The sequence below is a fragment of the Xenopus laevis genome, chromosome 1S, assembly GCF_017654675.1.
Source record: "Xenopus laevis strain J_2021 chromosome 1S, Xenopus_laevis_v10.1, whole genome shotgun sequence".
Taxonomy (NCBI): Eukaryota; Metazoa; Chordata; class Amphibia; order Anura; family Pipidae; genus Xenopus; species Xenopus laevis.
The window spans coordinates 201884265-201900678 of record NC_054372.1 but is presented as its reverse complement, the minus strand read 5'-3'; the positions used below and the strand labels follow the sequence as shown (position 1 = coordinate 201900678).

The 16414-nt window shown below is 47.5% G+C and overlaps 1 protein-coding gene across 2 annotated transcripts in view; it reads right to left on the bottom strand.

The window, feature by feature from the left end:
- LOC108705089 (AT-rich interactive domain-containing protein 3A) overlaps positions 1-16414 on the bottom strand; it is a 51279-nt gene that overhangs the window by 29488 nt on the left and 5377 nt on the right. For both annotated transcript variants that reach the window (XM_018241886.2, XM_041580732.1), the window contains exon 2: positions 14122-14793. In XM_018241886.2, the coding sequence (XP_018097375.1) occupies positions 14122-14793 (672 nt within the window). The remainder of the gene's footprint in view (positions 1-14121; positions 14794-16414) is intronic.

Here is a 16414-nt window from a genome sequence, read left to right as displayed (position 1 = left end):
TAACCCATGCACTGCCACCAACTCCCTGTACCCATGCACTAACTATATACACTATATGCCACACTAGGCCTGGGTATGTTCATTCCATCCTGCAGTGCAAGGGTTACAGCTCATTAAAATCCTCCTGGGAAAGAATGGCAGGTATCTGGCCCCACCCCCATTGGGGTGACGAGGATCTGACGACCTTGTGTTCTTGTCCTGTAACGTGAGAGTCAGAATTCAGCCCAAACCATAAACATTTAATGACTGGGAAACCTGATTCTCTAGTTAATAAGTTAATGTTTACATTATCCACCAGCGCTATTAACTGTCATATAATGAACCCAAAGCCTCCGTAAAGGGCACTGGCTCCTTCCCCAAAGGGGTGTCCAATGGATTGCAAGCTCTGCTGCCAATGTGCACAAGTCCAGCTACTCTTGGGCAGGGGATCAGTTTTCCTGGCACACAGGGGCCCCTGTACCGGGAGTGAGCCCCAAATATCTCTAGGAGGGGTTCAATGGGTTGGGGAAGTGGCTCCCCTGAATGCCATTTGGCTACCAGCAATAACAAGGGCCCCACAATGAGGTGTGTCTGTGGTGCACCCCCTTTGTTATAAATCTTACTGGATCTCCCTGATAATGGTAATGTGGGTGCAAGTGATTCTGGGAAGGTGGGGGTGAGGCTAAGGGTCCCCTCACCCCACGGCACCCCCCTACGCAGGAGATACAATGACTAATGCAATGACTGGTATATAAGTGTCAGCTCCAGCAGGGGGCGCTCTGCAACACAGGGCTGATGTTAGGGACATATATATTATTTATTTATTATAGATTATTTATTTATTATAGATTATTTATTTATTAGATATTAATTATTTATTATATATTATTTATTATATATTATGTATTTATTATTTATTATATATTATGTATTTATTTATTATTATTTATTTATTATATATTTTTTTATTATATATTAAGTATTTATTATATATTAATTATGTATTTATTATATATTATTTATTATTTATTTATTACATATTATTTATATGAATAAGTGTGGGGCACAGCCGGGCTATTTCTTTGTGCTGCCAGACACCCCCCATATAATAACCGGAGGGGCAGGACAATGGGGGGTTCTATCAGCTCTAGTTCCAGTCTGTGTTGCTGCTGAGTGTGGCACAAAGCCAATGCCCCCGAGGCTACAACAGACGTCGCAGCAACACAGACCTGCCCCCGGGGGTCACACCTGAGTGCAGAGCAAACAGCAATAAACTAACTCTCATTATTGGGGCAATTAATATAAATGTCCTGCAGGGGCCACTCCAGACTTGAGCCAAATCCCACAGGCTCCTCCCACACTCAATGGGCCCAGCAGCCAATTTTACTTCATTTCTTCTCTTTGAGTCTCCCTGGGGGCAATTACAGGACCTGTGCCCAGAGCCCCCCACTCACAATAACCAAAGGGATAATGTACCCCCTACTGTAAATGATAAGGATATTAGAAGTCACTGAGGGGTTGTTCTGTGACCATATAAAGGCACAAGGCTGCAGGCTGAGTTATACAGGGAACTCTGAGTATCACTCATATATTATAAGGGATAATGTACCCCCTACTGTAAATGATAAGGATATTAGAAGTCACTGAGGGGTCTGTGACCATATAAAGGCACAAGGCTGCAGGCTGAGTTATACAGGGAACTCTGAGTATCACTCATGTATTATAAGGGATAATGTACCCCCTACTGTAAATGATAAGGATATTAGAAGTCACTGAGGGGTTGTTCTGTGACCATATAAAGGCACAAGGCTGCAGACTGAGTTATACAGGGAACTCTGAGTATCACTCATGTATTATAAGGGATAATGTACCCCCTACTGTAAATGATAAGGATATTAGAAGTCACTGAGGGGTTGTTCTGTGACCATATAAAGGCACAAGGCTGCAGGCTGAGTTATACAGGGAACTCTGAGTATCACTCATGTATTATAAGGGATAATGTACCCCCTACTGTAAATGATAAGGATATTAGAAGTCACTGAGGGGTTGTTCTGTGACCATATAAAGGCACAAGGCTGCGGGCTGAGTTATACAGGGAACTCTGAGTATCACTCATGTATTATAAGGGATAATGTACCCCCTACTGTAAATGATAAGGATATTAGAAGTCACCAAGGGGTTAGTCTGTGACCATATAAAGGCACAAGGCTGCAGGCTGAGTTATACAGGGAACTCTGAGTATCACTCATGTATTATAAGGGATAATGTACCCCCTACTGTAAATGATAAGGATATTAGAAGTCACTGAGGGGTTGTTCTGTGTCCATATAAAGACACAAGGCTGCAGGCTGAGTTATACAGGGAACTCTGAGTATCACTCATGTATTATAAGGGATAATGTACCCCCTACTGTAAATGATAAGGATATTAGAAGTCACTGAGGGGGGGCTGGGTGGGTGCATTACAAATCCCCAGAGTGGAACACAATAATTTAGTAACATTCCATGTCAGTCAGACTGTGACCCTTTCAATAGACTGAGTGGGTGACTTGGGAGCCTCTCTGACCCTTGACCCTTCCCATTGTGTTAGAGCTAAAAACCAGGTCAGTGACCCCCACTCCCACCAGTTATAATTTGCAATGGGACAAAAGAGTAGGATCCGGGACGCCTGTTACAGGTATTACATTTTACCTTAATTTCTCTTTTCAAATATTATTTACTGTATATAGTATCAACATGATCCTCATCAGTCCCTGCCCCAGTGAGCTTACAATCTAAGCTCCCTATCCCATTCCCATCAGTCCCTGCCCCAGTGAGCTTACAATCTAAGCTCCCTATCATATTCCCATCAGCCTCTGTCCCAGTGAGTTTACAATCTAAGGTCCCTATCACATTCCCATCAGTCCCTGTCCCCGTGAGCTTACAATCTAAGGTGCCTATTACATGTATTTGAGAAGTGAAAGAAACCAGGCAGAGGGGGGGGGGGTATGGTCACTACCAGCAGATACGGCCCAGGCTAGAAATTGAGCACATGGGGGTCAGTGTGACACATTTGTGACAATAGCAGTGTTTATATGGAGGTGTGAGGGGCGCAGCATGTGAGGCAGGAATGAAAGGTAAAAGTCCCTCTCATTTGTATGTGGTGGAACTACATCTCCCAGCATTCCCTGACAGCCAAAGCCCCAGCTCAATAGTGGGGGTGTAACACCAGTGACACGGCTGGGCAAGGGGCCCCTGAGAATTTAATGACAGATTAGAAGCCCGGCAGGTAGTGAGATACATTAGGTAAAGCAGCCGGATCAATAGGGAGAGACAATCAATGGATCAATATTGTTCTTTCCCAACTTTAGCAGGGGGGCTCCCAGTTCAGCAAGTGCTGCATTTATTAGCAGGGGCCCCTCCTCAATCACACACTATAAACCAGCGTTATAGAAAGGCTGTGGGTTTGTTTGGCCTTTAATACTAAGTCCTATTGGTGCATCCCACTATCATGGGGCAACGTTAAATAACTGCAGTAACACGTCCAGTCAGCCCAGTCCTGTATATGGACATCAGTATAGAGACACCAGCCCACTATAGAGACACCAGCCCACTATAGAGACACCAGCCCAGTATATAAAAACACCAGCCCAGTATAGAGACACCAGCCCAGTATAGACACCAGCCCAGTATATAGAGACACCAGCCCATTATAGACACCAGCCCAGTATAGAGACACCAGCCCAGTATAGAGACACCAGCCCAGTATAGACACCAGCCCAGTATATAGAGAGACAAGCCCATTATAGACACCAGCCCAGTATAGAGACACCAGCCCAGTATAGAGACACCAGCCCAGTATAGACACCAGCCCAGTATATAGAGAGACAAGCCCATTATAGACACCAGCCCAGTATAGAGACACCAGCCCAGTATATAAAAACACCAGCCCAGTATAGAGACACCAGCCCAGTATATACACCAGCCCAGTATATAGAAACACCAGCCCATTATAGACACCAGCCCAGTATAGAGACACCAGCCCAGTATAGAGACACCAGCCCAGTATAGACACCAGCCCAGTATAGACACCAGCCCAGTATATAGAGACACCAGCCCATTATAGACACCAGCCCAGTATAGAGACACCAGCCCAGTATAGAGACACCAGCCCAGTATAGACACCAGCCCAGTATATAGAGAGACAAGCCCATTATAGACACCAGCCCAGTATAGAGACACCAGCCCAGTATATAAAAACACCAGCCCAGTATAGAGACACCAGCCCAGTATATACACCAGCCCAGTATATAGAGACACCAGCCCATTATAGACACCAGCCCAGTATAGAGACACCAGCCCAGTATAGAGACACCAGCCCAGTATAGACACCAGCCCAGTATAGACACCAGCCCAGTATATAGAGAGACAAGCCCATTATAGACACCAGCCCAGTATAGAGACACCAGCCCAGTATATAGAGACACCAGCCCAGTATATAGAGACACCAGCCCATTATAGACACCAGCCCAGTATAGAGACACCAGCCCAGTATATAGAGACACCAGCCCAGTATAGAGACACCAGCCCAGTATAGAAATACCAGCCCAGTATAGAGACACCAGCCCATTATAGACACCAGCCCAGTATAGAGACACCAGCCCATTATAGACACCAGCCCAGTATAGAGATACCAGCCCAGTATAGAGACACCAGCCCATTATAGAGACACCAGCCCATTATAGACACCAGCCCAGTATAGAGACACCAGCCCATTATAGACACCAGCCCAGTATAGAGATACCAGCCCAGTATAGAGACACCAGCCCATTATAGAGACACCAGCCCATTATAGACACCAGCCCAGTATAGAGACACCAGCCCATTATAGACACCAGCCCAGTATAGAAATACCAGCCCAGTATAGAAACACCAGCCCATTATAGAGACACCAGCCCATTATAGAGATACCAGCCCAGTATAGAGACACCAGCCCATTATAGACACCAGCCCAGTATAGAGACACCAGCCCAGTATAGAGATACCAGCCCAGTATAGAGACACCAGCCCATTATAGAGACACCAGCCCATTATAGACACCAGCCCAGTATAGAGACACCAGCCCATTATAGAGACACCAGCCCATTATAGACACCAGCCCAGTATAGAGACACCAGCCCAGTATAGAGACACCAGCCCAGTATAGAGACACCAGCCCATTATAGACACCAGCCCAGTATAGAGACACCGGCCCAGTATAGAGACACCAGCCCATTATAGACACCAGCCCAGTATAGAGACACCGGCCCAGTATAGAGACACCAGCCCAGTATAGAGACACCAGCCCAGTATAGAGACACCAGCCCATTATAGAGACACCAGCCCAGTATAGAGACACCAGCCCAGTATAGAGACACCAGCCCATTATAGACACCAGCCCAGTATAGAGACACCGGCCCAGTATAGAGACACCAGCCCATTATAGACACCAGCCCAGTATAGAGACACCGGCCCAGTATAGAGACACCAGCCCATTATAGACACCAGCCCAGTATAGAGACACCAGCCCATTATAGAGACACCAGCCCATTATAGACACCAGCCCAGTATAGAGACACCAGCCCATTATAGACACCAGCCCAGTATAGAGACACCGGCCCAGTATAGAGACACCAGCCCATTATAGACACCAGCCCAGTATAGAGACACCGGCCCAGTATCTGTCAGGCTGCAGTGGGTTTGCCTCTCATACGTCAGCTGACTGGCTCTCTGCCAATGGGAAGGAGATTCCCCTCCTGCTTCCTCTGGTTCTGGTCTGGCGCCAGATGCAGCACAGCTTGTACTTGTGCAATATATAAGTATAACACAGAAGTGTGAGCTCTTGTGCAAGTCTGAGCTGTGTGTTGCCTTTGAGCAATTGTGTAAAGCTGTGGGGCGGCACAGTTTGTAGCAGAGTGTGGCCCTGGGTAATGTGTATAATAATAGTGTAATAGAGACACCATATTAATAAAAGGACGTCGGTGATCTGATTGGAAACCCGTGTGTGTGTGCAAATTGGTGCAAGAATGGCTGCCCCTGTGCATATTATCAGCCCTAATACAGACAGAGAAGTTGCCCTTAGCCCCAGGGGCCTGATCAGAAACATAACGAATAAAAATCCAGCCCCCATATTATCTGCTCTTGGTTGTTGGGGTTTTTGGCCTTAGCAACAAGGCAGCAGTTTAACCCACATGAGAGGGGAGAGAGAAAGTGCTGTGTGACAAGGGCTGGGGGCAGTTTATCAGTGAGTGTGAGTGGGGGACCCTCCCTGCCGCCACAGATAGTGTATGTGACACTTGCCTTATTGCCCCCCCCCCATCATCTGCCCAATCATTCACATTCTCCTGCCGAGCTCAGCTGCTGGGAGTTGTAGTTTAACAACAGCTGGAAGGCCCCAAACACTGCCAATCCGGTACTGACCAATGGGGCACAGGCCAAACGTACTATGAGTAGTAACTGTCACATGCACCTCCTTCTAAATCCATTTGGTCTTGGAGCTGACAATCTAGGAAAATGAATCTCTCATATTGGTTCCTATGCCTGGGACACCCCTTTAGCAATAAATGCACAGCAGATACACACTGACATGTGATAGAGGAGCCCGGGCCCCACAGACCCAGTGATCCCCAGGAATAAGCCCCTCCCCCGGGCCAATAATGAGGCTCCTGAGTATGAGGGTAACGAGGGGACAGACTGGAGGGCATTGGGATTTACACATTCTACCCACTGGGGCAACTTGGGAGGCATCTGGTTAAGAGAAATCCTGGGGGCTATTTAGCTCTGTCCTATTAACCCCCCCCCCCCCAGACTCTTAGGGGCAAATCACACACCTGAATCTGCCCCACAGGCAACAACACAACTGTCTGTCATTAGGGAACTGGGCACCAACAGGGGGTTATTATATAGGTGGTGGGTATAACACAGGGTGAGATTAAACTGTCAGCTCTGTGGGATAGATCTGTAATGAGAGACTAAATATCTACTATGGAATGTCAGTGGGAAGAGCAGAGTAGATATTAGTCAGGCAGGGAAAGTACAAGGGGCAAAGTGCAAGCTCTGCAGACAAAAGCTTCTAGTCTATAACAAGTGACTTCTTTAGTGTTAAGTAGGCAGTGAGCATGGAGGAAGGGGCTAAGGAGAGCTGGGTGCACAGGATAGAGTGTAAGCTCTATGGTCCAGATACCCCTGTCCAATTAGAAGGAGGGTGGGCAAAAAGGGGGATAACAAGAGTCATGTGCAGGGGTAAATTGCAAGCTCTGCAGAATAAAGCCCCCTGGTCATGTTGAGAGAGAGAGGGGGCAGGAAGGGGATAAGAAGAACTGGGCACAGGGGTAGAGTGCAAGCTCTGTAGATTAGAGCCCGTAGCGAGGAGGAGAGAGAGGGGGCAGGAAGGGTATAAGAACTGGGCACAGGGGTAGAGTGCAAGCTCTGTAGATTAGAGCCCGTAGCGAGGAGGAGAGAGAGAGGGCAGGAAGGGGTTAATGAGAGGTGTGGGGGGGTAGCCTGACAGTTCATTTAATAGGCAGTGAGGGTGGGGGAGGGAGAATGTGGCTCATCTGGTTTCTCTATTTAATAGCCCCGGCCTTTCTGCTCCTTTGCTGGGAATTATTTAGGGTTCAGCTGATACTTGTCACATTCCTCACATTGCGACACCCCAGGAGGGACACGCCCAGTGGGGGCTTCTATAGGGGCCAATCACAATCAGCAAGACCTCGGCAATACCCCCCCCCCCAATCCCCAGTCACGACCCAGGGGAACATTAGAGCTACAGGAATAAACCAAGTGCCTCAGCCCTCAGAGGGTTAAACAGGCAGTTTCCTCTCTATGAGACAAGGAAAAGTGGAGACTCCCAGTATTCCCAGTCTATCCGCTGGGCCAGTGAAGTTGCCTCTTTGCTTGATGTGCCACAGCCGACTGATACTGGGCCCATCCCACAGAGATGCACCAACAAGCGACACAACATGGACCAACTGCAAACTGTCTGCTATCTCTGTTACTTGCTGTTTCCCTTAAAGCAATGCAGGGAATTGTAGTTCAGTATCAGGTGCTCCCTCCCAGGCCAAACAATGGGTCTCACTGTGAGTGGAGCAGGAAGCTAACAATCTGTGTGTATGGGGCCCAACATGATGTGAGGGAGGGGCCCATCAATGGCTCTGCTTGTGGGAACGTGACGGGCACAGGGCCCTGCTATTGGCTACAATTAATAGTTCATCACGACCGGCAGCCTAAATTAGGAAAATCAGCATCATTGCCAGAACCGGCTTAAAATACTCACATACCCCCAACCCCTTCCCACAATCCCTTGTAATATGTCCCCCAACCCCTTCCCACAATCCCGTGTAATATGTCCCCCAACCCCTTCCCACAATCCCTTGTAATATGTCCCCCAACCCCTTCCCACAATCCCTTGTAATATGTCCCCCAACCCCTTCCCACAATCCCTTGTAATATGTCCCCCAACCCCTTCCCACAATCCCGTGTAATATGTCCCCCAACCCCTTCCCACAATCCCTTGTAATATGTCCCCCAACCTCTTCCCACAATCCCTTGTAATATGTCCCCCAACCCCTTCCCACAATCCCTTGTAATATGTCCCCCAACCCCTTCCCACAACCCCTTGTAATATGTCCCCCAACCCCTTCCCACAATCCCTTGTAATATGTCCCCCAACCCCTTCCCACAATCCCGTGTAATATGTCCCCCAACCCCTTCCCACAATCCCTTGTAATATGTCCCCCAACCCCTTCCCACAATCCCTTGTAATATGTCCCCCAACCCCTTCCCACAATCCCTTGTAATATGTCCCCCAACCCCTTCCCACAATCCCGTGTAATATGTCCCCCAACCCCTTCCCACAATCCCTTGTAATATGTCCCCCAACCTCTTCCCACAATCCCTTGTAATATGTCCCCCAACCCCTTCCCACAATCCCTTGTAATATGTCCCCCAAACCCCTTCCCACAACCCCTTGTAATATGTCCCCCAACCCCTTCCCACAATCCCTTGTAATATGTCCCCCAACCCCTTCCCACAATCCCGTGTAATATGTCCCCCAACCCCTTCCCACAATCCCGTGTAATATGTCCCCCAACCCCTTCCCACAATCCCGTGTAATATGTCCCCCAACCCCTTCCCACAATCCCTTGTAATATGTCCCCCAACCCCTTCCCACAATCCCGTGTAATATGTCCCCCAACCCCTTCCCAAAATCCCTTGTAATATGTCCGGTGAGCAGTCCCTTCCCAGAATCACTTGCAAGAGACACTCAGACTGTGACAGAAGTGAAAGTTCCAGTACAAATAGTTTGTGATTGAGAAAAGAAGAACATGGAGAAAAGAAAGAGGCACTTGATTTTTTTTTATCTTCACAACCAAAATAACACAAGTACTTCCTCCTATGTCTCCTGTGCACCACTTAACCCTTTGTCTCTTTCTGGCAAATATAACCTGTACTTGTTCCTCCATAGCTAGATAGTCTCCATCTTGTCCTACTGTCTCCATCTTGTCCTACTGTCTCCATCTTGTCCTACTGTCTCCATCTTGCCCTACAGTCTCCACCTTGTCCTACAGTCTCCACCTTGTCCTACTGTCTCCATCTTGTCCTACTGTCTCCATCTTGACCTACTGTCTCCATCTTGGACTACTGTCTCCATCTTGTCCTACTGTCTCCATCTTGTCCTACTGTCTCCATCTTGCCCTACTGTCTCCATCTTGCCCTACTGTCTCCATCTTGTCCTACTGTCTCCATCTTGTCCTACTGTCTCCATCTTGACCTACTGTCTCCATCTTGGACTACTGTCTCCATCTTGTCCTGCTGTCTCCATCTTGTCCTATTGTCTGCATCTTGTCCTACTGTCTCCACCTTGTCCTACTGTCTCCATCTTGTCCTACTGTCTCCATCTTGCCCTACTGTCTCCATTTTGTCCTACTGTCTCCATCTTGTCCTACTGTCTCTATATTGTCCTACTGTCTCCATCTTGGACTACTGTCTCCATCTTGTCCTACTGTCTCCATCTTGTCCTATTGTCTGCATCTTGTCCTACTGTCTCCACCTTGTCCTACTGTCTCCATCTTGTCCTACTGTCTCCATCTTGTCCTACTGTCTCCATCTTGTCCTACTGTCTCCATCTTGTCCTACTGTCTCCATCTTGTCCTACTGTCTCCATCTTGTCCTACTGTCTCCATCTTGTCCTACTGTCTCTATATTGTCCTGCTGTCTCCATCTTGTCCTACTGTCTCCACCTTGTCCTACTGTCTCCATCTTGCCCTACTGTCTCCATCTTGTCCTACTGTCTCCATCTTGTCCTACTGTCTCCATCTTGCCCTACTGTCTCCATCTTGTCCTACTGTCTCCATCTTGCCCTACTGTCTCCATCTTGTCCTACTGTCTCCATCTTGTCCTACTGTCTCCATCTTGTCCTACTGTCTCCATCTTGTCCTTCTGTCTCCATCTTGTCCTATTGTCTCCATCTTGTCCTATTGTCTCTATCTTGTCCTATTGTCTCCATCTTGTCCTACTGTGTCCAATTGTTCCATTTGCAACACTGCAAAGTTAAGTTACATGGTGAAATTGTGCTGTTACTTGGGGGGGGGGTTATGTTCTGTTTCTTTTTCCACTGACTGATTTGCCCCTGACCAGTACCCCCCACACACACACACTGGATTGGGCAAATACCCCAGACTCACTATGGCCCTTTCTCAGCTCAGATCTCAATCCTTTTCTGGTACAAATACTTCATATTGTTTGATGAGAACAGGTTTAGTGAACATTAATTTCTGTGTCCCACCAACCCCCACGCACCCAGTCAATGACCCCTGGTGACAATGAAGTTGCTGTTTCCTAGGGAGGAGAGTCCTGGTGCGCCCGTGCAGTCTCTACTTCCTGTTATGAAGGGAGACAGGAAACAATATATATAGAGGAGTGCGGCAGGGCAGGAATGGGTTTATTTGCCCAGCTCTCTCCTTTATAGGGTTAACAGGCGGCACCTCTTGTGTCCCACACCTGAAATATCACAAACACCTGTGACAGCACAAACACAACAGCAACAAAGGGAAAAGCCACAAACACAGAGAGACAACACAATGCGCACACTCCCCCACAACTCCCTGTAACACTTATGTACATACACAGCCAATCAGAAGCTAGACGTGACCTGTGCTGCTATTGTGCTCTTACACTGTCTAACAGCAATCCTATGGCAGCTCCAACCTCTATGTACAATATAGAGAGGAAGCCCCACCTCCACTTGCTCTGGCCCAATCAGCTCCTGACATTATGGCAGTTATGAGCCGCCCAATGGAGTGCAGCCGAGTGCCCCAGTTAGTGACCAATGCTGGCGGCTGATAAAGTTCTGCAAATACAACTCCCGTTATCTGTGACTCACAATGAGAGAAAGTGCAACTCCCCGCAGGGCGCATCACACTCATAACCCCCAGGGAGGTGCTTCCAACTCCAGTAATAAAGGGCTCTGTCCCCCAGGAGCCCCTAAACTACAAGTCCCAGCATCCCCTGACAGAAGCCCACAGGCCGGGGGAGTAACATGTGTCTATTTGCAGTATATGTGGCACTGGGTTGCTAGGGTCAGTGACGCATAGTTACGCCATATCCCACACAGCTCCAGAGTTAAGGTCCCTATAGATGCAAAGATTTTCCTTGGTGAATGACCGATTTCAGTGCAAGTCAGTCAGTCGGGAAGTCAGTGGGAATCGAACGATCGTGCACTTTACGTTTTTTTGTCCGACATCTGTCAGAGAATTGATCTTTCATTGGTCCCAGTGCAATGTATGTATGTCTGCTGGGCCAATCAGGCAGCTCCTGCCAATATCGCCTGAAATGGTCTTTTTAGTTGAAGGACAAATCGTACATTTAAACGTTAGTTTAGAGATAATCGTGGTCTCACCATAACGAAAAGATCTTTTAAAAATCTTTACATCTATGGGCAGTTTTAGTGGGGCGCCGCAGACTGCACTGGTTTCTCTTGTGCCGCGCAGAATCCATCTCAGGTCCCTTATTCAGCACTTGCCGTATATATGTGTCTGGTTACATGGGGGGGCACTCATATAATGAAATATATTCCTACTGATTCTAATTAGTGTTTTATTATCTATGGGGCCCCCATGAGCCAATCCCAGACTCATTCTGACCAGATCCCCATGACGGGAGTTAAATGCACCAGATTCTGAATCCACCATAAAGGCCCCCATACTCGGTCCATAAAAGCCGTGACAGACTGAGTTGGCAACTTATTGGCCCGTGTGTGGGGCCATCTGACTGGCGCCCCCAATCCATATCTGCCCGAAAGTTGGGTGGTGTAAAAACTCCTGTTGGATCTGTCCCGCGACCTGACCCCAGTACGGCCTCCATTCTGATCCCAGCGTTGGGCCCTCAACGTCAGCATATGGGGGTCATATCTCCCTGTGTATGGCCACATTCACACGGGGGCAGCCATCTTTACATGGGGGCGGGGCTTCTCTAGCCTTAAAGGGCTCAGGCAGGTGGAGAATGGCTTCCAGCTCTGGCAAGTGGCTCCCATGGGGCCCTTACACTTTTACTGAAAATACAGTCAATTTGGGAGAAATCTATAAATGTATAAAGAGCCTGAGTCCACTGGGAGGGTGTGTGAAGATTATTCCTCTCCTCCCCCACCAGCCTGTGATCTGCCCCCTGTTATCTCCTTATCTGCCCCTGCATGTGGCTTGTGTGTTAGTGTTTGGGGCAGGGAAACCCAATGGTCAATATATCGCTCCCTCATGATCTGGGCTCTGTTGTTTTCCTCTCCCCCATGACAAAGCTAATAATAATAATAACAATAATAATAATAACAATAATAATAATAACAATAATAATAATAATAACAATAATAACAAAAACAATAACGTCGCCCCCTGAGGTTACAGTAGAGCAGTGACATCCAAGGCTACAATTCCCAAATTATCCAAAACCCCCGGGACACTGAGATTTGGTCTGGAGGGGCTGCACCGGCGCCATTACATTGACTCCATTCCCTCGGTGACCTGCATTTATCAGACATGTCCCTAATTCCTCCAGCAGCTCCTACATTTAATACTCTATTTAGGAGAAAACTTTCGACGGCAGACGGCACTTCTGAAAAAAGAGGGTTTATTGGAAATCCTGCTGGAATACACCTAACGCGTTTCGGGAGTTATCCCTTAATCATAGGTTCCTATAGGTGGAACCTATGATTAAGGGATAACTCCCGAAACGCGTTAGGTGTATTCCAGCAGGATTTCCAATAAACCCTCTTTTTTCAGAAGTGCCGTCTGCCGTCGAAAGTTTTGTTGTATACACAGTGGGGTCACTGTCTGACACCTGATTAGAGGGGAGAGCGGTGAGCTAGTGCGGCCCTTCCCTTTTGTTTGCCTCTATTTAGGAGACTATCTACCCTCCCCCCAATACAGACACAGGGTGGGATTCACTCATAACCAATGACCCCGAGACAAAGCAGCCGTTCAATCCCTGGAATGTTGCTCAGGATGTTTGTTTTTCCCTTCACCTGTCCTATTGGTGCAGCTGATTGGGGAGTCGTGCGCAGGGGGTGCAGGGATCTTGAGTGGGATCTTATCCACACCTGGCCATTAGCACAGGGAATTCAGCCTTTAATCTGGGAGGGAAGAAGATCCCAGGATGGAGCAAGAATATTCCCAGAAAGGTCGGTTTTTTTCCAGTAAAGTAACTAGAAATCTTGCTACAGGCGACCACATGGTGATTGGAGACCATTTATAAATACACTTTTATATACATTTATATATTCACTTTAATATACATTTATATATTCACTTTTATATACATTTATATATTCACTTTAATATACATTTATATATTCACTTTTATATACATTTATATATAAATAAAGGGGCCCTGAAGTCAATGGTCCAGCGCACCAGTTTGGGTCATTATCTTTATAGAGAGTTCCCAGCATGCTCAGCACGCTACATTTGGCACAGAGGAATTCTGCTGGTGCACAAGTTTGCTCTGCTTTAGAAACCAATCAAAAGTGAGCTTTCACTGCTCTAGTGGGATTAGAATAATGAAAGTCGATTCCTGATTGGCTGCCATAAGAATAACAGGGACTAAAGAAGACATAACAGAACCAATGGGCTCCTACCTGTTTAAACTGCTCCTCGTATGTCCAATCATGGTGTCCTGTCTGTCCAGCGCCAGGAGAGAGAGCCTGTGATTGGCCGGGGTTACTGGTGTTTGGCACCTGGGAGTGGCCAATTCTGGGCCCCCCTTTGCTGGGTGATCCTTGCAGCTGGATATTAGAGGCTGTCTCCCCATCTTCATCCTCCTCCTCCTCCCCTTCCTCATCATCCAACTCCTCTTCATAATCCATCTCCTCCTCCCCATCACTTTTGTGCATTTGCTCCTCCTCTTCCGACCCTTTCCCTTGTGTCCTGGGAAATATAAGTGGGGGACGGTTGTGGGAGGGGGCGGGGCTGGGGGTGGAGCTGTTAGTAGGGTTCATAGAGGAAGGGGAAGTTGTCTCTGCTGCCGCCTGGTACTGGCGTATGGCAATTGCCTGCTGCTGAATCCTGGACTCCACCAGACACCTCAACTCCTTCTCCTGCCTCAGCTTCTCCTCAACCAACAAACGGGCCGACTGCTGCCGCTGCAGGTTCTCCATAACTGCCTCCAGCCTCATCCCACTGCCCCCGACACCACCACCCGAAGTACCCGATGCTGGCACAGCCCTGGCAATGCCAAATGGAGATCCATGGTGGGAGGAAGAAGAGACTAAAAGAGACGGAACAGATGGGGAAGAAGGGAAAGCAGTATGCTGGCGGGGGGATAAGGAAAAAAGGAAAGGAAGGAAGGAAGGGAAAGAAGGAAGGAAGGAAGGAAGGAAGGAAGGAAGGAAGGAAGGAAGGAAGGAAGGAAGGAAGGAAGGAAGGAAGGAAGGAAAAGAAGGAAAGGAAGGGAAATGAAAGGAAGGAAGGGAAAGAAAAGGAAAGAAGGAAAAGAAAAGGAAAGGAAGGGAGGGAAAGAAGGAAGGAAAGGAAGGAAGGAAAAGAAGGAAGGAAGGAAGGAAAGGAAGGAAGGAAGGAAGGAAGGAAGGAAGGAAAAGAAGGAAGGAAAGGAAGGGAAATGAAAGGAAGGAAGGGAAAGAAAAGGAAAGAAGGAAAAGAAAAGGAAAGGAAGGAAGGAAGGGAGGGAAAGAAGGAAGGAAAGGAAGGAAGGAAAAGAAGGAAGGAAAGGAAGGAAGGAAGGAAAGGAAGGAAGGAAGGAAGGAAGGAAGGAAGGAAGGGGAAAGAAAGGAAGAAAGGAAGGAAGGAAGGGAAAGGGAAGGAAAAGGAAAGAAGGAAGGAAGGAAGGAAAGGAAAGGAAAGGAAGGAAGGAAGGAAGGAAGGAAGGAAGGAAGGAAGGAAGGAAGGAAGGAAGGAAGGAAGAGAAAGGAAAAGGAAAGAAGGAAGGAAGGTAATGAAGGGAGTATAAGAGGGAGAAGGAAAGAAAGTATGAATGAGGGTAGAAGAAAGAATAAAAGGAAGCAAAGGATGATGAGAGTAATGAAATAGAGAAGAGTGTGAAGAAGGAAGAAAATAAAAGGAGCAGATGAAAGTAAAGGCAGGAATTAAGGAGAGGAGAAGAAGGAGGGAAGGTGCAGGTGTTTAGAGAGAAGAGAGGAAATGAGAAATATAGAAATAAGAGTTTAAAGGGAATAGTAGATGAAAACAAGAAACATAAATATGAGACAGGGGTCGGGGAAAGAGCAGAAGGAAGAGGAAGGAAGAGAGAAAGGGGAAGTTAAGAGAAGGGAGAAGTTAGTGGAGGTTACAGAATAATTAGCCCAACCAGAAGGAGAGAAAGAAATGAGGGGGGAGAAATGAAGGTTGGAGTATTTAATGAGGGGAGAGACAGAGATGGGGGAGGAGAGAGGGACAAATATTAGTAAATGTTGAACACATTATAAGAGGGCACATATATATATATAACTGTATCCACACTGTCTGTAATTCTACAACACTCCGCCCCCTCAGACCCCAATACAGACCAACTGCATAGAGACTGGCCGGACCATCTATATGGGGCAGAATTAGAAATGAATTTAGTTACATTGTGCTGCAGAGAGATGAACCTCCCCCCCCCATGGGGCAGTCACCCCTTAAATAGCAGACACAGTGCATTCTGGGGGATACAGTATCCCCACCCCATAACCTTAACACAGTGATAATTACCATATAGTGATTCACCTGATACCAAGTACCCCCTGAGTGTGAGTGTGAGGGGCAATATATATATTATATATTTATATCATGAACCCCAACTCCAGAGAGAGAGAGAAGCACCTCCCTGTGCAGATATGTCTCCTGCCCCTTGGGGTTCCTATCTGTGGGGCCCAAGTAGAACAAATATCTGGGTGCTGTGGGACAGACACCCCTGTGCTATAGACAATATATACA